This window comes from Beta vulgaris, chromosome 2 (genome assembly GCF_026745355.1).
Source record: "Beta vulgaris subsp. vulgaris cultivar EL10 chromosome 2, EL10.2, whole genome shotgun sequence".
NCBI classification, from domain to species: Eukaryota; Viridiplantae; Streptophyta; class Magnoliopsida; order Caryophyllales; family Amaranthaceae; genus Beta; species Beta vulgaris.
The window spans coordinates 8,067,090-8,093,249 of record NC_079203.1 but is presented as its reverse complement, the minus strand read 5'-3'; the positions used below and the strand labels follow the sequence as shown (position 1 = coordinate 8,093,249).

At 35.4% G+C, this 26,160-nt stretch overlaps 1 protein-coding gene across 1 annotated transcript; it reads left to right on the top strand.

Annotated features, from left to right (window-relative positions):
* Positions 1–75: 75 nt before the first annotated feature.
* Positions 76–24,801, top strand: LOC104906325 (crossover junction endonuclease MUS81). The gene is given in 17 exon segments (XM_057392489.1): positions 76–451; positions 6,959–7,047; positions 7,158–7,236; positions 7,500–7,586; positions 8,100–8,225; positions 13,590–13,812; positions 17,483–17,594; positions 17,597–17,629; positions 17,632–17,688; positions 17,816–17,895; positions 19,857–19,981; positions 20,373–20,427; positions 21,274–21,432; positions 22,554–22,633; positions 23,435–23,672; positions 23,846–23,932; positions 24,375–24,801. Coding segments are annotated over 17 exon segments (1,929 nt in total). The 5' UTR covers positions 76–254; the 3' UTR covers positions 24,477–24,801.
* Positions 24,802–26,160: the final 1,359 nt, after the last annotated feature.

Genomic DNA, 26,160 nt, shown 5'->3' with positions numbered 1-26,160 from the left:
TATTTATTTTCATGTTTAATTTTTATAATAATTTGAAACTCCTGAAAAGAGATTGTACGTGTGGCGGGTTCTTTGCTCTCCACTCCAGTCTCCACTTTACAATTACAATTACTTTCAAGTTCCAACACAAAATTCCCAAATCAAAATCCACAAAAAACCCTAAAAATTCCATCAAAATTCTGATCAAAACCCAGAAAAAATACATCATCTTTCTGAAATTCCACTCAATTTTCTTCTCATCCTAATAAATCTAAATGGTGAGTGAGCAGAGAGCAGTGTGCGAAGAAAACAATGCTCTGGTTGAATACATGCGAAAATGGTGGACAGAAATGGCGGAAAATAAACCTAAAAATTACACTCCTAATACTGAGAAGAATATTCGAACCGCTTTCACCAACGTTTGTAAACATAAAACTCCAATAACTACTCTCAAGGAATTCAAAGACATCAAGTGAGTCACATCCTTTTTTTTGTCTTTTAATTATTATTTTTAGTGCTTAATTCTAAATGCTTAGAAATATGTAATTTGAAGTTGGGTGAAGTTTTTTTCTTGTTATGCTGTTTTGGAGATTGTATAATGGGGTTCTGTATGTCGTGGAATTTGGTGGGTTATGTGAGATTTTGAGTAATTCTTGAAAAGAGTTGATAAAATTGAGATATGAAGGTTTTTTTTTTAAGGAATTGAAACTGAGATGACTTTCATATGGTAGTTATTTCAATTGGGTTATGATTAAATTTATCACATGATTTTCACCTTTGATTGAAGTAGTCAATAGTTCTTGTCTTCTTGCCCATGTCGGAATTTCGAGTATCCATCGGAGTGAGTTTGAGAGTGAAGAAGAGTTGGTGTGAAGTTAGCTAATGCTTAAATGTTTCGAGAGATCAGGTTGGCCGATCCTTTTTTTTTTTTTTTTTGAAGGAGTGGCCGATCCTTAATGCACCCGGCTTAAGGTGATGTTGGTGATTGTATTTTGTGTTGTATTGCAAAGATTTTCCACTTTGTTTTTGCATTTCCTCTTCACAAAAGGAAGGAATGTTTAGCCTTAAAAAGCCAATTATAAATAGTGATGTTGATGTTTTTTTTAATATATTGATCACCGTAAAAATCAATGCTTTGAAGCATTGAACCTCCTTTTCTTAACTGCCCCTCTAAAAAGGAGCACACTGATTTCCAAATAGTTTAATACTTTATTTGGGTAAATTAAGCTAGTTATTCTTGTCAAGTATGCAAAATCTGGATGATAAGATTAGCTCTTATTTGTTGAATCTTCTCGTCAAAATCTGTTCTGATGATAAGATCATCCACATATACAAGAACTATTGCCAACTTTTCATCTCAACTTTCACAAATAAGCTTGAATTAGCGATGCTACATTTTGTAACAGAAACTTCGCTATCTATGTATACCAGATGCGTGGTGCTTGCTTTAAACTGTAAAGCGCCTTCTTCAACTTGCATACATAGTGTGGATAACAATGACTTTCAAAACCCTTTTTGTTCCTTATATATGTCTCTATCTAACTCACCATGTATAAATGCATTTTCAACATCCATTTGCGAGAAGGTCCGCTGCAAGTGCTAATAAAACACGTAGTGTAGTGATCATCACAAATGGACTTAATGTTTCATCATAGTCTAGAAAATCCTCGAGCTATTAGTCGTGCTTATACATTTTGACGGTACCATCAGATCTAGTCTTCACTTTGTATACCCATTTGCAAGAAATAAGTTAAAATCTCGAGGCTTTAGCACTAATCCTGGTACTTAAGTTTCTTCTTCTATAACTTTTCTCCAATCTTTGCTTTGATCCACCTCGTCATAACTATTTGACTCTTTTACATCCTTGACCACTGCAGTCAGGGGCGGATTATACAAAGGGTGAGTGGGGGCTTGACCCCCCATAACTGGATGAGATCAATTAAGTGAACTGTAGCTTAGTTCACAAAACTAATGGTGGCACAGTGGTAGTGAAGCAAGGCGCAAAGAGAAGTTTGAGCGCTAATGTTCCAAGTTCGAACCTTGCGTGCATCAATACATTTGGACTATTTTTGTTTTTCTTCATTTTAAATGATTCTCTTTTTTGTTTTTTCTTCTTTGTTTCTTCTTCCCCCTATATTTGGCTTATACTACCTCTGTTTTTATTTAGTTGCAACGTTTTGACTTTCACGCTTACCAATGTACAATTTCAAATCGTTTTATCTCTAATTGTATGTAAGTAAAAATTAAAAAATTTGATATTATGAAAGCTTACATCGAAACGAATCAAACAAGACCCCACATGACTATATTTTGTTTAACATATAAATCAATAAATGTGGTCAAATAAGAGAACATGAATAGTGCAATTTGTCAAACGTTGCAATTAAAAGAGAACGGAGGTAGTATCAATTTGTCTAATTTAGAAAAATCTTTTCCATTGATTGTTACTATCTTCTATTCTTTTTCTTTAAAGAAAAGTTTCATTTTTTTTAACTATAGTAATACTTGTTATTTTTTCAAATGATTCATCACAATCATAAAATATAACTTTATCTTTTTTTTTTTTACTTAAGAAAGCAATTTGGTAATTGATTTAGTTGCTAATGAACTATTCCTTCAATTTCTCAAAAATTTACTCAATTTCTTGAAGATTTCATAATGGTCAAACAAATAAATGGAACATATTGCTTAAAAAGTGCAATGTTAAGACTTTGATCGATTACATTAGCTACAAGCTCTTTTTGGCCATTAATGATAATGTATTTAAAGTTTGGTGTGTATTAGTGTTTTTATTCATCATTAAAAATTTGACACAAAAACTTTTAATTTATCAACTCGGCCCTTGTAAAATAGTTGGTCAAGATCCGCCACTAATTGCAGCATTACCATATCTTGGATTTGGCTTCCTTTGCCTTGATGAGGTCCTTCTTCTTTTATATATCTATGACATGCTCTTGCTTGCCATGGACTTTTCTCTCTCTTCATTGATGTAGGTTATGATATCTAAAACTCAATACTACCACTATCATGACTGCAATGACCTTCATATTTCTCGTCTATATTTTCTTGAAGCTTTTCCTCGATCTCCTTTGAGTTTGGCAATAATATAGTTTGTGGTGACCACTAGATGATGCTTCATCAAGTACCACATTTCGTGACACGTGGCATTTATCGGTTGTTGGATCCCACACTTCTAACCTTTTCAACTTTTCCTTTGATCATCGTATTCCACAAAGATACAATGATTAACCTTCTTGTCAAACTTGCTACATATACGCTCAGGAATAAAGGCATAGCATACACATTCGAAAACTCGAAAATGACTTGGCCTCATGTTCCTTAGCTTCTAAAATGTGAGACAAAATCTAGTCTCGCTTGAGGTAATTGATTTGTCACATGTGGTGCTGATTTCATACACTTGACGCAAAGAAGTGGGGGGACGTTATTGACATTTAACATGCTTCTTCGTGTCTGCAAGGTTCTTTCTCTCAGCTACTCCATCATTTTATTGTGGAGTATTTGGATAAGTGAGCTGGTGTTGGATCTTGCAAGTATTATGAGAATTCTCTAGATGTATACTCTCTTGCGTTTGATTTTTCTCTTCCTTATCGTCTTGTTGTATATCTTATCGAGCTCCCCCTCTACAGAAGCCTCCTCTATGTTGTCCTATTTGAATCCCCCGACTTTCGGTTTGACGTGCCAAGTTGAATGTTCGACTTGTGTGGCTTATCACCTCTATTATTTGACTTCTTGTTGGCGAAAAGAGCTTACTCTTCGTCCTTGATTGAAATTCCAGAAATCTAATTCTCTAGAGCTTTTTGGTTAGCCAACACATTCTCAAACTCAATGAGTGATGGTTGTGTAGCCGAACCTCGTATTGCCGTGACAAGACTACTATATCCAAGCCGCAAATATTGTTCCTGCCTATCTTCGTCCTTGTGATCGGATTTTCAGGATCTAACTTTCTGATTTGTTCACACAATTTGATTTAGTTAAAATACTAATTCATCGTCATGTCCTTATGTTGGATTGACAAGAGCTCATGCTTGAGAAGCTGACGTTGAGCATCATTCTTCTTAGAGAACAAAGCTGCAAGGGTGTCTACGCCTCCTTGGGTATCTTGGCATCTCTGATGCACAACTCATCCTCGACGGTCGCTGCAAGCACATACATGGTTTTTCCGGCCTTAAGCTTCCAATTTTCTAACTTCTTTGGATCGGTTGGTATTATAGTTTCACTACCACTGACTACACTCCAAAGATCTTGTCCCAACAAATATAATTACAAATAGATGAACTAGCGATGTTCGCCATTTGCGACTTGGTGTTGTTTGGCAATACACAAGTAAGCTTGGTCCCCTATCAACAAGCTTCACAGTCGCGAACGGTGCACTAATGGAAAATTACTTTACCATACGGTTTCCGAGCGTTGAGTAGCCAAAAATATTTTAGACTATACCGTTGCGATATATCGATCCCTGGTTGACAATTTGCGTAAGATATGGTCCATAAAAATTTAACGGAACATATGACTCTTGATACCAATTATAAGATATTTTGGGGTGATAATTCGGAAGATTAACAATAAAAAATGTGGGTATAAGAATTAAAGAATTACTTACATCAAAACACTAAACACACTTATACTACCACATTATACCGCTCCTTTGGCAGCTTTCATATATGTTAAAACATCAGTCCAACTTTTCCTACTATAGTTTATAGGGAAGGGGTGATAGGTGGCTTGATTTTGAATCCAAGCATTTAATGCACATGACCAAATATTTACCAAATAACTCATGTAGGGAGAGAGAGTGGACGGTGAAACTAATTTAACAAACTTGTGATTGGAAATTTCTTAAGGAAGGCTTCTCACTTTCTATAATTTAAGGGAGGTTCATACTAATTTTGTTGGTTTTGTCTCCCCAATACTTATAGCAGCAACTTTTTTCCTAATATTTTTAAAACCTGAAAATGCCTATATTCTTAAAAAAGGTATTAATGTTGATGTTCAGCTTTTTATTTGGTTGAAATGAACTAAACTGAATCTTAGCAAGTCAAATGATGTGATTGTTCGATATGATAAGTAGCTAGGTGCAAGATAGTCTATCCCTTGGATTTTGATGATATTGAAGTTGATGTTGGTTGTGCGATGGCTCTTATGGTTATTCTTCACCATGCTTGTTAGATTTACCATCAAGGTGTTAAGTTATGTTAGGTGGGTTCATTTGTTGAAATGAAGTCTTGTTCCAGTGGTATCGCTGCTTTGTTTTTTCCAGAAACAAAATGAAGGATGTGCCTTCTCGCAGTACAGTTTTGGACGTGGGATTGTTCCTCCTAATTTCGTGTCATAATATAAAGATCTCTAAAGTACTCTCATGGTGGAAATTGGAGCTTTCATTGGCTTCGTTTAAGCTGATTATTACCATTAAACATTAATGAGTCCATGTACATGTTTGGTCTTGATTTTAGATGGTTTAAATTTTAATAAGCTCTGGAGAGCTAAGGTGGTTATTTGGTAGTGTCAGTGGTTTGGGATTATATGGATGTGAAGAATGAAAACAAAGGTTGAACGACATATAAAACTTTGCACCGGTTGCCTTACTCATCTGCATACTTGGGCAAAGCTGTATTGGCAGCAAAATAGAGACTAAGGTGTGCATAGGCACATGCAAATTCTTTCTCTGCATCAACTCTTTGCACAGGCCGCTGGGGCTTGATGTACATGTGGATGGTCATGTTCAATGTTCATAGCCCTCATCCATTTCATGAAATTCAATCATATCATTTTCTTTTTTCTTTGTAGGGCTGGAATCAAATCTTAACTAGGGTGTATTAGGTTTAAGCGGTGCTTCTTTGTATGTATGCAATAGGTTGTGTTTCTATGATTTGGTTAGATGTAACCTTACTTGCTTCGAAATTGCGTCTCTTAACTTTTTGTTTCTTTATTCTTGGAGAAAATATTCAACCTTTTCTTGCTCTAAAGCTGGATTATAGAGGTAGTTCTTGGATTGTGATAGGTGCAAAAATACAAATCCAATATCATACCTTAGTTTTCCTCCTCTTTACATGCGTGATTAGAGAATAAGATTTATACTCCTTCATTGACTACGTCAAATTCAATCAAAAATCTTTAAAGAAATTATCAATATTCAATTGAGTCTTTTTTTATATCAAAACCAGTGGCGGATCCAACGTGGGTTCAGTGGGTTCAACTGAACCCACGTGGATCCGGTATAAAAACAGCGAAACTGGGCAAAATAAAAGATATAATATATATATATCAAAGAGAATTATGTTAATGTAAGGCATTGTAGCTCAGTGGTAAAGTATGGTTTTGCACTGCTGCTATTTGTTTCTACCGCGCATGGGTCGCGGTTTCGAAACTTGGTAAATGTTTTTTGTATTTTCTTTTCCCTTTTTTTGTCCTCTCTTTATGCTTATGTTATATTTTTTTATCCTCCCTTTATTTTTTAAGTTCTCTTTTTATTTATAAATCTCTCCCTCCTACCAAGTATAAATATAGTAAAATCTAATGAATTTGGTTAATTTTCATTATCTTTTTGTCTACATCATGTTTGTCCTAGTTAATTGTTAAAGTTTCATATTTTGTTAAAAAATTGATAGTCTTTTTTTACTAAAAGAAACTAATTACCATATTTTTTTTCAATAATGATGTAATAAAGAATGAGATCTCCGCTAAGTTCAATTGTTAAAAGTTTAACTTTTTTCCAGTTCTTTAAAAAATTATAACTCCAAATAAAAAAATTTAATTTGAAATTTATATTAAAATTATTCCGAACCCACGTGGTCCAATTCCTGGATCCGCCACTGATCAAAACATGAAATCCTCACATGCATCAATAGGGAACCGAGTGGAAGTTATTAGTTATCCTTGTGAAAAGATGACATATCAACCATAACTTAATTTGATTTCCTCTCCTTAATACTCGTGGTGATATGTTTATGACTTTTGATAGGGGTATTGGGAGATGGTTCCTGACTGAGATGCGAGAATTTTTCAACAGTATTCCTGGTGCTTCTCAAGATGATGGTTTAGCAAAAGGAGGTATTGGAGAATCTTTTTTAGTTTGCTTTAGGAGCTGAACATGAGTAAGTTGCATTCGTAAGTGTATAATTATATGCTAGGTTTACATCTAATACGAGTGATTGATCCAGGTAAGAAGGCTAGAGGTGCTAGGAGTTATCTTCCACAGAAAAATTCAGTTGCTTATGCATTGTTGATTTCCTTATACAGGTGTGGACAAACTTTTGATGCATTCAAGTTTCTTATATGTATAAATGGTTCCTCAAGTTTTTGGTATCTTACCCCATTTTCTTTGAGCTTACTGTTGGAATCTATCAATGTATCTGTGTTAATCGCCAATTATATTATTAGTAGAAAACAATTCTCATTTTCATCTTAGATTTGTCTGGTTTTCATTTTACTCCAGAAGTGGACGCGTCTCTCCATGATATAATTGAAACGGGAATTATTTTCTGTGTTCTTTTCCTTGTCAGGGAGCGCATTAAGGGGATTGAATTTATGCATAAGCAGGAGCTGATTGATGCAGCTGAAGCAAGTGGTCTCTCACGAGTAGCCATAGCGTATGATGATCTGATTACCCTATTTTGAAATGTATCAAAGCCCTGGGTAGTAAAAAAAGCGGGATGCTGTATTTCCAGGATTGGATTTCATATTCGATTAAACCTCGTAATCGTAAAAAAGTAGGTTTTTTCTATATAGGCCTAGCAAATGAAAAATCGGGATGAAAACCTATCCTATAAGATCTCCGCCCCTTCAAAACCAGACGCCCTTTCATGGCCACATATCTTTCCGGCTAAGGAATTGGAAATCTTTCTCCTCTTGCACGAATCTAATTTTCATTTCATCCGGGGAAAGCCATCTTTTTGTCAAAAATGTCTTTATTATTTGATCTAGTAGTCTTTCGTTAGATAGGAAAAGATCTCTTGTAACTAGTCATGATACCCCCTGAGTTTCTTGTGCTTTGCTTACACATGATGCTTTATTTCAGCCGAGTCTCTGAAATTATTTTGACTTTGACTACTGAATGGATTCAAAGGAAGTTTAGTCTTATGGTTTGTGTGTTATGTACTTAGGCCAGAAAGGGGGAGAGGTAAACCAGGGCAACTTGGTAGTTCTGCTAAGGAATTTTATAGCGGATGGAGTTCAATGGGGAAATTGATTGACAAAGGCCTCGTTTATAAGATAAGTAATCCTGCAAAGTATGGCTTCTGTTCTTTTCTCTGTAGCATTTATTCAATTCTATAGACTATGCTTTTCCTATAGTATGTAATTATGATTTTGCAAGGCTTTTAGGGTCTTATTCAATTATATTTAACAGTTCTATGCATGAAACTAGTTAATATCTGCTAATGCAAAATTTATTGGTTGTATATGATTCTCTTGTTTTGCTAGCATGTTTACTGTACTCTGTAAGATAGTAAAGTGACATGGGTTCATGGAATTGTCTTGATGCTTCTGCTGGTCATGAATTTGAAGTTAATGATCTCCGCTGACAGTTTGTGGCAGCCTTTTCTTTATTAAGCAGGCTTACTCCTTATGGACTTAAAGCTATCCCCTTATATCCATTTTGTTTGAGTAGATGAGCCCATTTTTTTAAATGCTGCTAGCCGAGTCGTTTTGTTCTATTATTACTTTCTGGACTATGGTGTTCTATTATGGTACACTAGATGTTACCAAGTGCCTCGGTTGACAAGTGTTTGTCCTTAGCTTGTTGCTTTGGTTGTTGTGTTTTTTTTGTTGACAGCCTGTTGGCTGGTTTCTTTAGCTTGTGTGGTTGTTTAGCTTTGGCTTGGTCTTTTGATCATTGCTTAGTTTGTATGAAGTGTGGGCGTTCTTGCCTTTTGGTAATAAAATCTACATTTACGCAAAAAAAGATTTTCAATAACCTTAGTCTACATCTAAAGTTAATTGAGATAAAGTAATTACATTTCCTATATTGCCCGTTCACTACCACGTAGAATATGATCCATATTCATATATAGTACTCTGTTCACTCTTTTTCTTCTTCCTACTTTGAGGTGTATGGTCAAACTTTGAAATTTTGATTTTTAGTGTATTACTCTGGTAAAGGTTTTGTTTTTATTAATTTTAAAACATAATAATCAGAGAAAACTATGGTCAAAGTTCGTTATGGAGACCTTGAGGAAAAAGTAATAAAAACGAAAAGAATAAAGGGAGTCGTAGACTGGAAAGATAATGGTTTGATGGTTGTTGTACGTGAATGCGTTTATCAGTATTTGCAACAATATTAGGTTTCGCATCATGGACAAAAATTTTCGATAGTGAAGTGTACTTATTAATATGAGAATACTGTGATTATATCATTGCATGGTAAACATGATTACAAGTGGGTCAGAGTGTTGGCTATTTTGGAAAATTAGGGGTAGGTTATATGCATATGTTGAGATGTAAGTGTGGGGACACCTTAAGAAGTTAAGGAATAGAATTCAGAATGGAGATATTCGGAAGAAGTTGGGAGTTATTGTTAATGAGAATGTGCCAATTCGGTAACGGGAAATCAGTTATGTTAGATTAGGCATGTGAGATTTCGATTGGAGGATGCATCGATTAGAGTATGCATCGATAAGGTGGTAACAGCAATTCTAGCCTTAGGAGTTTATGACAAATTGTTAGTTTTTAGGCCCTTAAATTTACCACATGGTAGTTTGTCTTATATGTTTGAGCATAATGGTAAAGATAACTTGTCTGTGTATTTGGGCATGAGTATTAAGATAAAGAAAACACCTAGTGGGCATTCCTCTTACAATCCTATTTAAGAAAAGGCTCTTATCTGCTTATGTACATCTGTACATTGATTAAGGAGTTGCTAGGTCTTACATTTTTAAAACTCACAAGATTTAGTGTATTATCAATGTGTAATAAACTTCCTTGAACCCTAAATATAGGCGGTGTTTTTAAGGACTGAGGTAGAATACTACAAGTATCCTTCATCCTTTAAATTTCTACATCTCGGCCATTTAGATGTTCACTTTTATTAGATTGGTCTAAGCGTGGGTGGCATTACCAAAAGAGCAAATTGGCATACTTGTTTTAGGGCGGAGGGTCTGGAGCATTTGATGTTAAAAGTGATGAGAATTAGAAAAGTTAGTGAACACATAAATACATAATAGATTGATGACTTTTTCTTGTTTTGTTTTAATCTTAATTATAAAATCCCACTCTGGCTAAAAGCATTAGAGAAAACGCATCCAGAAAGTTGGGAGGCATGCACCTCAAGCCACCTTTGACAAGGCATTAGGCTCATTTCAGTAGAAATGTGAGAGATAAATGTTTCAGTATTGCGTCCATCTATGTATAGGTAAAATCCACAAAACAAATACAAAATGCATATATTAAAATTGCTACTTGAGGACTGAGATAGTGGCTATTACCTATGTAAAAATGTTATTCTAGAGCCTCATTCGATATTACTACTGTTTTCCAATTTTTTATTTTAAGCTATCAAAAATCATGCTATGATATAGGATGTATAATTAATTTAAAATTAGTCAAACTTATTAAGAGGTATGATTATATTGAAAAATTACTCTATCTGGTTCCCATTTTTTTTAATTTTTTTTTTAAAAAAATAAGATAAAATACCTGAAAGAGTTGATATTCTTAAAGAGAAGAAAAAAATACATGAATACTTCAAAAAGTTGCATATGCCATTCTTGAGTTCCGGGCCAATTGAACTACATTGTCATATAAGTCATTCATCTTTTATGATTGCATCATGTGACGCATACCAGTGCACAACATTAACCATTACTATCTATAATTATAATTTAGTAAAAAATATATACCGTGGATATATTTAAAGTACATGTGAAGACGGATCTGACCAGGTCTGATATGACTTATATTTTCTTACGTCTATCACAAAAGATGGTCAAACGAGAGTATGTGAATATTTTAACGGAAAAATTGATAGGAACAACCTTAACTATGGGAGTTCCACCATTTTCAGTCCCAACTTTTGATTATTCTACAATGGTCCCAATAATTGCTCTTTTTTGACAAAAATGTTCCCAGCTTTATCACCTTCTACAATAGGTAAAACATGTTTTTTTTTCCCCCAAACCCCTCTCTTTCCTCTTGTTTGCTCAACACCATGACATCCTCCTCTCCCTACAATCCCATCACTTCGTCATCTCCCACCACCCCACCCCCACCCCCACCCCCCACTCTCTCTGCCACCGATCAACCACCATTCTTTGCCTCACTCCAAAGCTAAATCCCCATTTCTTCCCCTTCTTTGATATAAAAATCCCCACCTTTTCAATCGTCTCTGCAATTTCCAAAAACAAATGGGGGAAGAAGAAGAATTAGGAGAAGAATATTGGTATAAAATAGTAGTAATTGGGGACATAGCAGCTGGGAAATCTGATTTGCTTTCAAGATTTGCAAGAAATCTGCTGGGAACTTCTCCTCTTGTTCTTTTACCTCCCTTGCTTTCTTCTCCTCTTGTTCCCTACTCTCTCCACTGATGTGGAGTCTGTTTCCAGTCCATTCATAAATGCAGCGGTGTCACGAGCCGAGGAGAGAGATTGAGAAGTGTTGTTGAAGGGGAATCTTAAAAGGGGTCCCACAAATTAAGGGAGAAAAGGTCAAAGATGTTGCTTTGTCGGCATTTGAAGAAGCTTGGAACAAGTGACGTTGGTAATTGTTGTTTTGCATTTTGATTTTGAAGATGAGACTTATTTTTTAGATTGATTGAAAGCTAGAACATTGCTCGAATTTCTTTTTGATGATGGTGAGAGATGTATTGGAATGGATATTATAGGAAGTGGAAGGAAGTATCTTGAACATTCTTTACTTACCGGTGGTGAGAATACTGGTGATGACTAATGAGAGTTTAGTGAGGAGGTGGTGGGGAGGTAGGAGAAACACGTGGAGGAGGAGTACAGAGAAAGAGGTAAAGGAGGGAGAAGAGGGTGGTGGAACTGGAGGGAGGAGGTGAGAATAAAAACTCGGCCGTTCCGTTCTGGAACGACCGCTTTGTAACGGATTTCAGAGAGGCCGTTTCGTTAAATACCGTTCTAGAACGGGTTTGGAATTCACACCAAACTCCACGCGATGGCCGTTACTTAATAGTGTAATGGCGGTCCAGAATCGTTACAATCATGTAACGCACAGTTCTTTTGGTCGAGGAAGAAGAAGAGCCAACGCAAGATCTATAGAGTTAAAATTTGAAAATAGAACATGTTTTTTTATTTAAATTAAAGCATACCGAGGATGTAGAACTCAAAGTCGAGTAAAACCCCTCATTTAATTTCATTAGGTTACTACTAATCAAACCCTAATTTCAAAAAAACCCTAATATGCATTGGGATGCTCCTTCTCCGGTCATGGCAGATAAGGTCGACGAGTCATCTTCGGCTGCTTCTGGCACTAGCTGCCGCTGGCCGGCTTGTTTGCAGGTTAGTGCTTGCTGGTTTTCTTTCTCTTATACCGATCGACTTCTTTTTTTTCTCTCTTCTTTTTTTCTTCTCCTTTTCTTTTCTATTTTGTGACTGCTAGTCAGGTGATAATTGTAACTCAAAGTATCTCTTTCTCTCTTCTTTTCTTCCCTTTTTATTTTTTCTTTCCCTTTTAGTTTTTATTCCTTCACGTGGAATCACCTAATTTTCATCCTTTTTTTTTTTTAATCACACTCTTGTACAAAAGTATGTTCATATATCATCAAAAGTACCTCAAATATTGTATTTGTAAGAGTTTTGGACATAATATGATATAAAAAGTATAATAGACGAAAAACAAAGTTTAAATGTCACACGTGTGATTTTTTTATAAAATTCACGCGCGGCGTCCGCGAAACGTTCTATTTCCGTGTTACAAGCTGTTCCCGCGAACGCGACCGCGTCTTTTTCCCTGTGAGAGAGGAGGAAGGAGATGTTTTGGTGGAATTAATTTTTTTTTTTTTTTGTATAAATTAACCTGTAAAACTGGTAACCAGTCTGCTGGGACCATTTTTGTAAAACATGAGCAATAGTTGGGACCATAGAGAAATAACCAAAAGTTGGGACTGAAAATGGCTTAACGCCTATAGTTCAGACTGTTCCTATCAATTATTCCTACTTTAAAAGCTCAAAGGACCTAATACAAAAAAAAAAATGGAGGAAGTATATGCTTTAGAGCAATGCAAAAAAGATGTTTCTTGAGCGTTAATTAGGTAAACATTCCTTGCCATCAATGGGTCTATCCGTGTCGACATTTTTGCTTTGTCATCATCAATCCAGAACACATCAATAAATCAATGTCATAGAGGAGGCATAGTTTTTTGCTTCATTGCTTTTTCATAACGAAGCTTAAGTACTATGTTATGTGGAAATACAGTTTGCTGCTTCAAGGTCTCTTGAGTGTTGTCAGTTCCATTTGCTTTGTTTTTTCCCCTTTATATAGCCACCTAAGGAAGATACTATCTTTGCTTGCACACGTATGGGTTTAGAACTTAATATTATTAAGTACTGGTATAGTGGTATGTGCAAATCATGAAGTATTTTCTGTGTGCTAGGAGGTGATGGTGTGCATACTGATAGTTTTCCATTTGCATTAAACAGATATATGCTATCTGATGCCGGTCGTAAAGTAGCAGAAGATTGTTTAGCAAGATCTGGTATGCTTGATTCTGCTCAAAATGTTGTCAGTAGGGAAGAAAGTTCAGATTCAGGCGAGCAAGATAAGGAGAATGTGGTAGTTGTCTCTGCTGATTCACCCACATCTGCTGATTTGAACAGAAAGAAGAGCATGGAGGATGATATTCATGCGGAGTTTATTGAAAGGGTACTATAATGAATCTCATTCGGATTTTTTATTTTGCAAGTAAAAGTTTCAAATTATATCCCATTTCCACTATTGGAATATCTTTGATGCACCACCTTGGCTAATGCATGTTGTGGGTATTCTCTACCTTTATACCTACCCTTTCTCTAGTCGATGGTATGGTATTATGGATTCTTCATGTACCCTCAAGTACCTATGCTAGATACTTTATTTTGGCGTGGATATGGACTCTTGAGTCTTGACATTATCCTTTAGGTTACTAACATGCATTTTATGTGTAAAATAGTTGAGTTTGATATTTGGGCACATACCCATGTTGGATGTGTGTGCGTCTATTAGTATATGTAACATAGGGTAGATGATGACATTGAATTGCAACTCTCTAAGCTTTTATCTTGATTATGTGAGTCTATGATTTACTTTTAGTAGTTTTAGGTGGACGGGCTTCCTTAATATTCTCATGACTTTAGTGCATGATGGCATTCTTTTTATTGTAGATGCTGACTTTTTGGTGTAAATGGTCTCCTATGCACTAGTGCTCTTGTTTTATACTAATGATGTTTTAGATACCGAGTGCTAGCTTTGAATGTCAGAATCCTGTGCAGTACTTTCAATACTGCTCATTTTCATAATTCCAGCTTTGTTGAATTATCTGTTTGTTTTGGATTTATAAATACGAGGATTGAAGTTGATGAATTACTTATATCTGATATTTTAGAATGCTAAATAGCTTCATGAAAATATCCTTAATTCTATTACACTGATAGTACACTAGTACTTATCATTACGACTATAATTACATTCTTCTGGGTGCTATGATCTTTACTATGCCATCTCCCGTACCTTCTTTTGTCAACTTTTCTGTTTTTTTTTCGGGCCTTAATAAAATAGCATCTTTGCATATCAGAGGTTGTTGCATACATCTTGAGCTCATACACCCCACCATCAAGTTGGTAGTTTTGCTGATAGTTGCGTGTAGGTGCATGGTAGCATCACCAACTATTTCACAAGTGATACTTGGTCTTGTAACATAAAATTGCAGTCAGTTTGCATCAACAGAGTGGAGGCTATCGTATGCAGGGTACTAGTAGGCTGTTTAACTTTATCCTGTTAGATTGTGAACTAAAATGTTCAATATTTGGCTGTGCTCCATATGTTGATGTGTATTTGGAGGCTAATGACATAAAACATTCAAGTCAAAATGCATTTTTGATCAACATAGTATGGTAACGCAATGCATGTTTGATCAATTATGGTTTTAGGCTTTTGGCATTTAGGTGTGACTTGAGTTCTTTGTATAGTATTTTGTCATATTTGTGTGACTTGAGGGGTTCTTTCAAAATACTCCCCACGTTCCAAAATGCTCTTCATGATAGGGAAATAAAGTAGAATTGCGAAATTGTTAGCTGTTAGGGAGAGAAGAAAAAGTAAGAGAAAGTGGAGTGGAAAGAGCAAAGGGTTGATGTGATTGATTAAATCTTTTGACTCTTTGATTTTAATTAAAAATGGAAAGATGAAATCAATATCCATCTAAGTGTGAATATCATAGTGGGACCGAGAAGTACTAACAAACTATTATAAAGAAGTACGACTTTCCGAATGCAATAAGGTAGTGTTTGGAAACTTGTATTTCATTTCAAATAATGGAATTGAAATCTGGAATTTAAAGTTTGTATTTCAATTCCTAAACATTGTTTTGTAGAGGGGGTTTGATAGAGGAGAGAGAAATTGTGGTTTAATGGAGGAGAGAGAAAAAGTGTGGGTTTACTAAAGGAGAGAGAAATAAATATTAGAAATGGAATGAGTAAAGTTGGGATAGAGATACTCATGGAGTTAGAATATGTATGAGGAGAGGATTTCAAATGACAAGGTAATAGCTTGAATTTCAAATTCTACTAATATAGGCTTTTGATAAGAATTTGGACAAATTCCATAATTTCAAATTCCATGCCATCCAAACAATAGATTTCATCCAAATCCAGGATTTGAAATGAAATCTTGCTATTCAAACATAGCATAAGATTCTTTAATTTCCTATATTACAGCCTTTTGCTGTTCTTAGATTATCTATTGGAATTTTTGGTCCCATCATGTTTGTTGACAAGTAAATTGCGCATGGTGCATCCTGACAACCCTAACATATGCTGGTTAGAACAAGAGCTCCACGTTTTAGAGGGTGTATTTTCCCTTCATTAAGCTGAAATAACTTTCGTTTTCTCTTAATTAGCCTTTTATAAGGGGAGACTACGAGATTATATCCGTAGTGATTATGTTGCTCAAAGTTTGCTGGCCAGTCCTTCATTATGGACCTCATGGCATTATAGATAGTCTTTATTATGGTAGACGGGTCATGCTGTGACCTATATTGCTCTCTTGTGTAATCATGTATGGATGCATCCAGGATGGTATGGCCATGACTTGGTGTCTGCCTTTGTTTTACTTTTAACCAAGTCGTCAAGGGAGGATTGATCTTTAAATTTGCAATGACGACTCTGCGTCTTCGAGTGGGGGAGTCTGCAATGCTCTAAGTACCACATCGATTGTGAGAAGTTGAATTTGCAACTTCATTAAGAATAAAGTCAAGTTACGCAGCTGCAATATTTCTCTCGTGGTTTGAACTTGGTCTTCATTGGTTCTTAGCATTTACTAGCCTATTGAGCATTCAATGGGTCATCGAATCTTGAGATCATTCATGTTATGTATAAGCCCGTGCTTACATGGTTATATCTTTTTAAGTTACTTTGTGAAACTTGCTAGCTTTGGAGGTTAGCTTGAAAATCCTCTCCAAGCCGTCTCTTTACTTCATATAATACGGCCTCTTAGCCTCTTAGGTCTAGGTGCTTTTTGGTTAAGATTTTGAACGTTACTTGATTTAGGTTTATTAAATTTAAATTAGTCATATTCATACTAATTTAAATTAGTCATATTCATACTAATTTAAATTATGCATCTTTTTAATTCACTCGAACTCCCATTGATGAGGAACTGGCCCTCGGTTGCTGATGTCTTACAAAAAAACTGATACTTTGGCATGATCAGAAGACTTTGTTTTCTGATTGTGTGTTAGTTGTAGTGACAATTATCCTTTCGTCCTGTTTTCTTTAGGTAATAAATGATTCTAAAAAGCCTGATGCATAGATACACTTGTACATGAGGACAGTGGATTCTGATATTCAAAGGGAACATTTTATAAATAAATCTCCGCGTGGTCTGTAAAAAAGTATCTTCAAAGCCTCAAAGGTTACCAATATCTGAGTTTGATGGTTTAATGATTGCCTCAACGGTTGAAGTGTCTCTTGTTATCAATTGGCTTTTTTTTTCTTTTTTAAAAGCTTCATTCTCTATTTGGATTTTTATATGCCAATATTTATTTATTTCTCCACTATTCACTTGCAGTGGAACACTGTTTTGTTTTTTTGCGAAGATCCGAAACAAAGCTTTGTGTAGTTTGTGAATTTTGGCTGGAGTTGATTATGTGATCTATGTAAGAAGGTTTTGATAATTCATGACTGAACTCCTGTATGCAAACGTAAGCCATATAGCTTTCACCCCTCTCCCCTTTCTAACACCTATTGGAAGAACTTGGGGGTGGGGGGTGGGGGTTCATGGTTTGCTTCTGTTGCCAATAAAAGAGATCATGCTATAATTCACTTGTAATTTACATATGTAGTTCACAACCTTGGGTTACACAAGGGACCAAGTTCTGCATGCTTTAGCTGAAGTTCTTCTGTGTTCATCAAGGGAAGAAATAGCTGTACTTTGGCCAACAGTTTTATGCCGACTGTGAGAAATAAAGTTTATGATTTTCACTCTGATCCCAGGCAACTACAAGAACTACTGTTGGTGATGCATCGACTAGTTACAGATATGATGAGGGTAATTTGCTGTGACAAAAATGTCTGGGCTTCTGGAATTTCAAATAGTTCTTTTGTTTTTTCAGGAGTCCTAATCAAAGTTTTGTCATTTCTGCTATTGTTTCTCCCCAATCTTTCACTTGTTGCAGGTCAAAATGGCTTTACTTCTGTTGGATCAACTGTTTCTGCTGTAAAACATGCTGATTACGTGAAACCCTGCTCATCTTTGGTATATATTCTGCACTCTGTTTATTAAGGTGATTGCTGAAAGCTGCCAACTACATATGCATGACCATCTCTGAATACAAGAAAGCACCAAATATACATTCTATGTGTTTTTCTTTTTGTGTTCATAGGTCTTCTTGTTTTCTTTTGTTTGCGAAAAGTTATACTTCCTCCGTTCTGCTTTAAATGAAATATTGGGTGAAATGACACTACTCATTGATCAATTATGAGTTTATGACTCTAATTTATCGCCATTATATAAAGAAAAATATAGTCAAGTGGGATCTTGTTAGATTCCTCTTGATGTATATAAAGCTGTCAATTCAGTTACTCGAGTCGGGTTCAGGTCGGGTCATCTCAGGTTTCAGGTCATGTTCGATCAGGTCGTGTCAGGTCATTAAATCAAACAGGTCGGGTGCACGTCGGGAACGGTCATAATTCGGTCAGGTTTGTCTCGGTTCATTTCTTCTTTCGAGTCGGGTTTAGGTTGGTAGCTATCGGGTTGTACAATACTTGATTTCAGGTCACTTTCGGGTCGATTCGAGCACGGAACATGTCATGAATTTTGTGTGGCGTTGCTTCAAATTTGTATCATTATTTAAGATTTCATTGAAAAGCAATGCTTGAATAGTTCATCTAGTTATATACCTTTTTATAGTAGTGTTATATGATTTATGTTACTATGTGGTGAAATAATTGACAAATCGAGTTATCAGCAATCAACAAGTCGGGTAAAATCGGGTAACATGTAGCAACAAGTCAGGTAAAATAATGTACTAGGTCGCAACAGGTTTAGTAAAATCAGGTAACGGGTCACAACAGGTCGGGTTAATGACAAGTTACATCTCGTTATAATCAGTTTCAGGTCCTAATCAGGTCAGGTGTCGAATCGTCAGGTCATAGAGTATCGCGTCAAGAGCAGGTATCAGTTATTATCAGGTAGGGTACAAGTCAAGTTACAGGTGACCTGTTTTGCCAAAATTTCAGGTGCAAGTCAGTTACAGGTCGTTACAGATTTAGGTCGGGTTATCAGATCAGGTCATTTTTTGACAGCTCTAATGTATACTATCAAATAATAACTTTTTTATATTTTTTACGTTTGCACAACTAAATATATTAATGATTAAAGAAGCGCGTTGGGTTGCGTGAAAAGCAAACGTTTTTTTTAAAACAGAACGGAGGAAGTATTATTTTAGGGAAAGGGGTGGGTTGGGTGGGTTTGGAGGGGAATGGTCTATCTGGATTCTGGACCTTGGGGGTGAATTGAATTTAAGAAGACTTGTTTTGTCTTTGGCTCTTTGCTGCATTTTTGGTTTTCTATTGACTGCATGGAAATACGAGTGCTGAAAATCATGGACACCACTAGTATTGTCAATTTCTGAGGTGGTAGCATCATAATTTAGGAAATGTTGATATGAACAATCCCAACTTTCACACATCTTTTCAAAACATTCCCAACTGTTGATTACAGAATAACCCCAACTTTTAAAAGGATCTTCTCACAATATTCCAAAATTGTTTTTTGGCCTTCATTAATCCCTTTTGGGACCATGGTTATATAAAAATTTCGGATTATTTTGAGAAAATCCCCTCTATAGCTGGGATTGTTTAAAAAAAGTCAAAATTTGGGATTATATGGGAAAATTAGTTGAAATTTGGGATTTCTTCTGTCAATGTTGATAGGGAGATTGTTGCTGTGCACTATTTGTTGATTCTTAATATTGTGTTACAATTTGATTAGTCATTATATATCTTTGTTTGGTCACAATTTATTGATTTGACCGGGAAATGACCCAAATTTCTCAATTTGCCTTTTGTCATTTTGTTTTCTCTATAAGACAAAAGCTGCCTATCGGATGGTATTGCTTAGACTGCAGTTTGCCATGTGTTTGAGGCTGTGATTTAACATCTATCCTTTTTCACCTTTTCTATTTTTTATTGCTTAATGGTTATGATGTAAATAAGGCTAGTCTATCTGATCACCGAACCAGTCAGGATGTTCTTCGACTGCCACCACTTGAAGATTTGCTAAAGTTTGAAGACGTATATCAAGTTGTCTTCATATTGGATGATCGGGAACAGTTTATAAGGTGGGTTGCTCTCTCATTTGTAAACATCGGGATAGGACCTTGTCTATTAGCAAATGTGGCATCACAATGTAGCTTTGTTCCATTTTCATCTCGGGGCTGCTTCTGGCTTCTCTCTTTCGTTTGTATTCTGTTTCATCATGATGGACTTATTATTTAAGTACTGTTGCTTATGTTCTTCAACTTCCAAGTGGGGGTTGCCTTCCAATGTCACAGAATTTCACCTTTTTCCAGTAACTCAATGGGCCATATGTGGCTTCTTGAATCATGATTATTTGTTGTTATTGATGTTCTTCTGTGGGAGGATCAGCTGGAAGTAGACATGCAAATATACTCTATACTCATTCCTGATTGTCCTGTGTCGGTTTTATCTTTTATTCTTTTCTGGTTTCAGGACGAGAAAGCGCATGATAGAAAAGATCTGTGCTGAATTTAAAATTCAAATAGAGGTAACTGCTTGCTTCCTTCTTATACATCTGTATTCTAATTGTCCAAATGTCTTCAAGTCTTCATCCATGTCCCATTAAGATGCCCTAAGATTTTACCCACTTATTGTTATTGTTAGTCTTCTTGTTTGACAATCTCAATCTAACATTACCCATTCTAACCTAGTTCGAAATTCCAAAATTTTATGATATTTTGACACGATACTAATTATAAATATGGATATAGGGATACGGCAAAACTTTACCATATTTTAAAAATATTTGTTAAAGTAAAAAGAAAGCTATATATAGTTTTGGAATTTATTAAGGATTATCTACAATGTTCTAATTTAATATTTTATCATTATTAGCTAACACAACTATAAACAAACAATTGTTTTTCAACTGTATTTCGATTTTCCAGCACGGCTTGGGCAAAAGACTAGTATCACCCTGTTAGGCTTCATTTTCCTCGACTACGATTAAGATGAGGAACAAACTGGCAAAATGAAATCAAAACTTCTTTCTGGCCCATCTTTCAATGTACGACTATTACGAAGCCAATCAATCATTACTATCATATGCAAAGCCCTGAAATGTCTTATTTATGCTCACATTTATCACCAAAAGATTGTATATGACACTTGGACCCATACGTGTATTGCACTACTGCATACCATTATCCAACTGCAGGTAATATAGCTATCTAACAAAGATGTCTACACATCCCCACCAACATTTTTGCACAAGCTGAACCAGACGCTTACTTGAGGATGGCAGTAGTTTAATAGATAACTCAAGTAAAATTTGCACTTTACAAACCACAAAGATGCTGGTTCATTTCACTGGCGTTTGTGATATTGCCTGTAGGTCAAACGTCTGCCTGTTGGAGATGGAATCTGGATTGCACGTCATAAACAAGATCGCACTGAGTACGTTCTTGATTTTATTGTTGAGAGGAAAAATGTTGATGACCTACGTTCTTCAATAAGAGACAACCGCTACAAGGATCAGAAATTGAGACTTAAGGTATCTTGCCTAGGGAATTCTGTATAGTTCTAATGTTCCTATAGTAATTTGTCACTTGTTGACTTTTACAGTTGATGGAGTTTTCCAATTGTCAAGCTTGTTAAGGCTACTAAAATTCTTTTGAAGCCAGATGTTTAAAGGTGTACCACTATTGGCCATTCCCAGGCTGTGCTGTGGTTTGTTTGGATGGGATAATGTTGTTACTTACATTACTTTCTGCAAGTGCATAAGCTTAATACAATCAGCCGCAATTGGGTATATGTGCAGCTTTTTGATTAGAAATCGAATAAAAACAAGCAAAGCTACAACCTGAGGACCTTATCATGGACGGTTCTGTCAAATGGTTCCGATGTTAGCTTTTCTTATGTTTTATCCCTTTTAGTTTTTACGTTGCACTTAAAGTGTCTGATTTCCTGCTTGTGCCTAATATATGGGTTCACTTTGAGATAAATGGATTTTTCTCTGAGTATAATCTCTTTATTTTTCCCTTTTGTTGGTTTTTGGTCCTTGGATTTTGATTTACTATCATCAAATTTGGACAAATCTGATCTGAGCTAACATTTTTGAGCTGCGTCCCAAGAAAAAAGAATTCCCTACCACATGCTATAGAACAAATTTGATCCTATGACTTGCACGTCCGAAACCACAGCAGCAAAGGCCAAGCATAAAATAGGATCAGTTCTTGATTTCTATCAGACGTGTGTAAATATTTAAGTGTTTGTCTCTCCTAGTGTGATGTGAAGCATACTGTCAATTCACTCACGCAATGTGAGTCCAATTAACAAAATCAGTATGCAAATATAATGCTTGACAACAATGAGCATTTCTACAGCTCAATGGTTGGTCGTCTGTTTAGTGCTTTCTGAGCTGTTTTCACTTTTATTTTTTTGTTGTTGCTTACAAATTCCTATCAGCATTCTTTTAAGCTTAAAACATCTAACAAACATAATGGTCTATGAGCTTTGCTGAAATAAATGTTTCCGATTTTCCGAGCCTACATGAATGTCGTTCAGGAAATTATTTCCAAAACTAAAGCACAATTGACACTCTTTTTTGGATTATTGTTAAATCACTCTTTGAGTCATTTTCTTCTGATAGTTAAGGAACTCAATTTTTTTCAGAGAACTGGAATTAAAAAGATTATGTATGTAGTGGAAGGTGATCCAAACGCTTGCGAAGGAGCTGATAGCATTAAAACAGCGTAAGAGTTTATTAGCTTTATTATTTGTGCATGTCTAAAATGATCATCTATGTATCTACCGTAATTTTTCTTCTTTTTTAAATAGAAGTGGATAGAGGACTGTTCTACCCAGTGCTCCAGTGCATGAGGCTCTGGCTATAGAAGGGTTTTGCTAGTTTACAATGCATTAGCATAATCCCCATAAGCAATGGCAGTAGAAAGGCTGAACTGTTGGTCTATCATTAAGAAACACGTTGGTTGTTGATTGGAGAGAGTTCATAACATGATGTAGTTTGCATAGTTCATTGCTAAATTGCATTGCTGAATTGCTCATGAATGATCCACTGCATCAAAATGTCTAACAATAACAAAATGAGAGGAAAAAAAAAAGATAAAAGAGACTATAATGCCTGTCTTTATGTTATCGAACTTTGCTGATGAAATTGTGGCTGCTCAGCTACTAACCTGTTCGTTTGAATGCTGCGAGATTCATTTCATTTTATGAGCTTTACAAGTTCTATTTTGATTGTGGTTTTGCTGCTATAAAGGGAACATTGTGGTGTATTGAGCTACATATGGTGCTTTATATATTTTTTGATTTATTTTATTTTATTAGAGAAGGCTTCCATTATATGTTTTCGTGAATTGGCTCACTGGTCTGTGTTTACTTTGACGTGGTCTGTTCTTGGACCTGAAAGTCTCACTTTTTCTTCATCTCATGTATTGCTTGATAAAAATATCCTGAACATATTGTTTCTGCATTGAGCATGCGAAGTTGCTTTCGAATTCAGTCTCAGTTACTGTTTCCTCTGGTTATTTTAGCTGTTTTACTACAGAGATATTGGAGGGATTTGATGTGCAAAGAACGAGTGGCTTGGGTGATACTCTTCGCCGATATGGCTTTCTAACTCTGGCAATTGCTGATTATTACAAGTTGAATTCAACTTCTGATGAATGTAAAACTGCTGGTACCTGTCCTACTTATGCTGACTTTATAAAAAACTGTGATAATGTTGATAAGATGACAGTCAGTGATGTATTTGCTACGCAACTTATGCAGGTGGGTTCCTCTGTAGCTCACTAATCATTTACTCTCTTCATTTCCTTTTAACTGTTACAATTTGCTGTCACACTTGCCAATTTGACTCACATGCCAAAGTAAAACTATGACCATTATATCTTTAATCATTATATACTCCATGACCATCTGGGATATGTTATACGGTTTTACAGGTTCCTCAGGTGACTGAGGATATTGCTGTTGCTGTCTTGGACTATTATCCAACGCTCTATTCTCTTGCTAATGCATATGCTGAACTAGTAAGTATACTTTTCCTTTAGAGTTGGATACTTCAGGCTGTGATCCACATCGGATTTTGTTGTGCTTGCTGTGCTCTAGTCAATATAACTTGATGCTAATATGTGGTACAAATTTGTGAAACCTTGGTATATACTCTGAATTCGTGGGACTGGTTGTTAATAGTAGTAGTAGAATGACGGCTAGTGTGACATATATCTGGTCTTGTTAAGATAGGGTGTATTGCAGTATTAGTACACAATACGTGATTAGTCATTATTATATTCGCAGGAGTCACCTCATTGTTCTGCAAATAAGGGGACAAATATGGGGTAAATTATGTGATTTGTAGTAACTAAGTCTGTTGTGTACTATAAAAACCTGTTTGATGCAAGTTTTCGCGATTACAAGCTGCTTACTGTCCTATATGTTTGCTAACGCACTGACATTTCTCTCTTCTGGAAGGAGGGTGACGCTCTTGCTCAGGAGGAGTGGCTTATGAAAATAAGCAAAGGTGTTGTCAACGGAGTTGCTAGTAAAAACATATACCGTTTTGTTTGGGCCTAGTTTCATAACTATTATTGATACGCATGATGGTGCTATCCGAGAGGTCAAAATGGATGTGTGAAGAGTGGGTAATATCCCAAGTTTCATACAAGATTGAGTTACTCATGACAAGCTGGTGGACCTTCTCGAGCATAGATTATGAAAGAAATAGATACAGCTAACTTATTCGTTATCCATGCTAAGATCTGTGCTCGTATTTAACGAAGCTCAATGACATGAGAAAGTTGTGAAGTACATTAACACATTTTTTGCTAGTTTGTGCTTAATTTTTGAATGCATATACAACAGTTGTTATTATTGAAGAGAAGAAGTGTAGATTCCTCTTTCTTGTTGTTTTGATAAGATGAAGGGTCTTATCGGGTTAGAATCTCTTATAGGTCAACCTAGCTCGTGTTAGCAGGCTAAACAGTTTGTGAGGTTGGGGGAAGAGTAAAGCGATTATCTTTTTCAAAGTGCCCAAAAACCCAAAGTACAATTGTATATGGAGATACTAAAAATAGTTTATACTTCAAGAGGATATTGAGAATTACAATTTTAATTGCAACTTCAACTACGACAAGTACAACAGCAACAAAAACTTAATCCCAACGAAGGTGAGGTCTACTAGAGTGTTATTTTATTCCTAGATTTGTACACGTCAAACAAAACAAAGTTTAAAACCCCCCTCTAAAAGAAGTTTCAAAAAGGTATACTCTCCATATTTGAGCAAGATTGATTTGGGAGGATAAAATGTGTAAGCGTGCAGGTTACTGAGTTGTGCAAGGGTGAAGCTACCTAGTTATTTTCACTATGGCCTAAAAAGAAAGTTAAGCCCCATCTATATAATTTTTTATTTTTGCTTATTTTTAAACTAAATGTGCATGCATTTTTTTCAACTAATGTGAATATTTATTATCATACATGTTCATTTTTTTGAATTAAATGTCCACTTTTCTTAAGACTTGGAGTTCGGAAATCAAAACATGCATATTTAGTTCAAAGAATATATAAGTAGACTTTTTACTTCAACATTCCTTATCTACCTATTACATCGTACTAAAACAAGAACCAAAAGTAATACATGTCATTATCTCATTAAAAAACTTCCTTTCAGAAAATTTCGTCAATATTTTAGATAAAAATTACATTATACTAAAAAACATTTAAAAGCGAAACATGTCACTTTTTGTGCGTTCTGTTCAACTTAAAAAATTAAGTTTCAGGTCCAATAAGTTCAGATAAGTTCAGATAAGTTCAGATAAGTTCAGATAAGTTGCAATAAGGTCTAATAAGTGCAATAAGTTCCAATAAGGTCTAATAAGGTCCAATAAGTTCCAATCAGGTGCAATAAGTTCCAATCAGGTGCAATAAGTTCCAGTCAGGTCTAATAAGGTCCAATAAGTTCCAATCAGGTCTAATAAGGTCCAATAAGGTCCAAATAGTCAATGTTTAATAAACATTTGTATTATTGTCCACTATTTTGTTATTCATAATTTCATATCACTATTAGCGGATTATGTTATTATTAGAATTTCAATTAAAGTACCACAATGATCATATAGTATTATACTTATATTAGTGTCTATTATTTTATTATTTATTTGTATTATGTCTATTATTTTATTATTTATTTTTATTATGTCTATTATTTTATTATTTATTTGTATTATGTCTATTATTTTATTATTCATATTACTATTAGCTG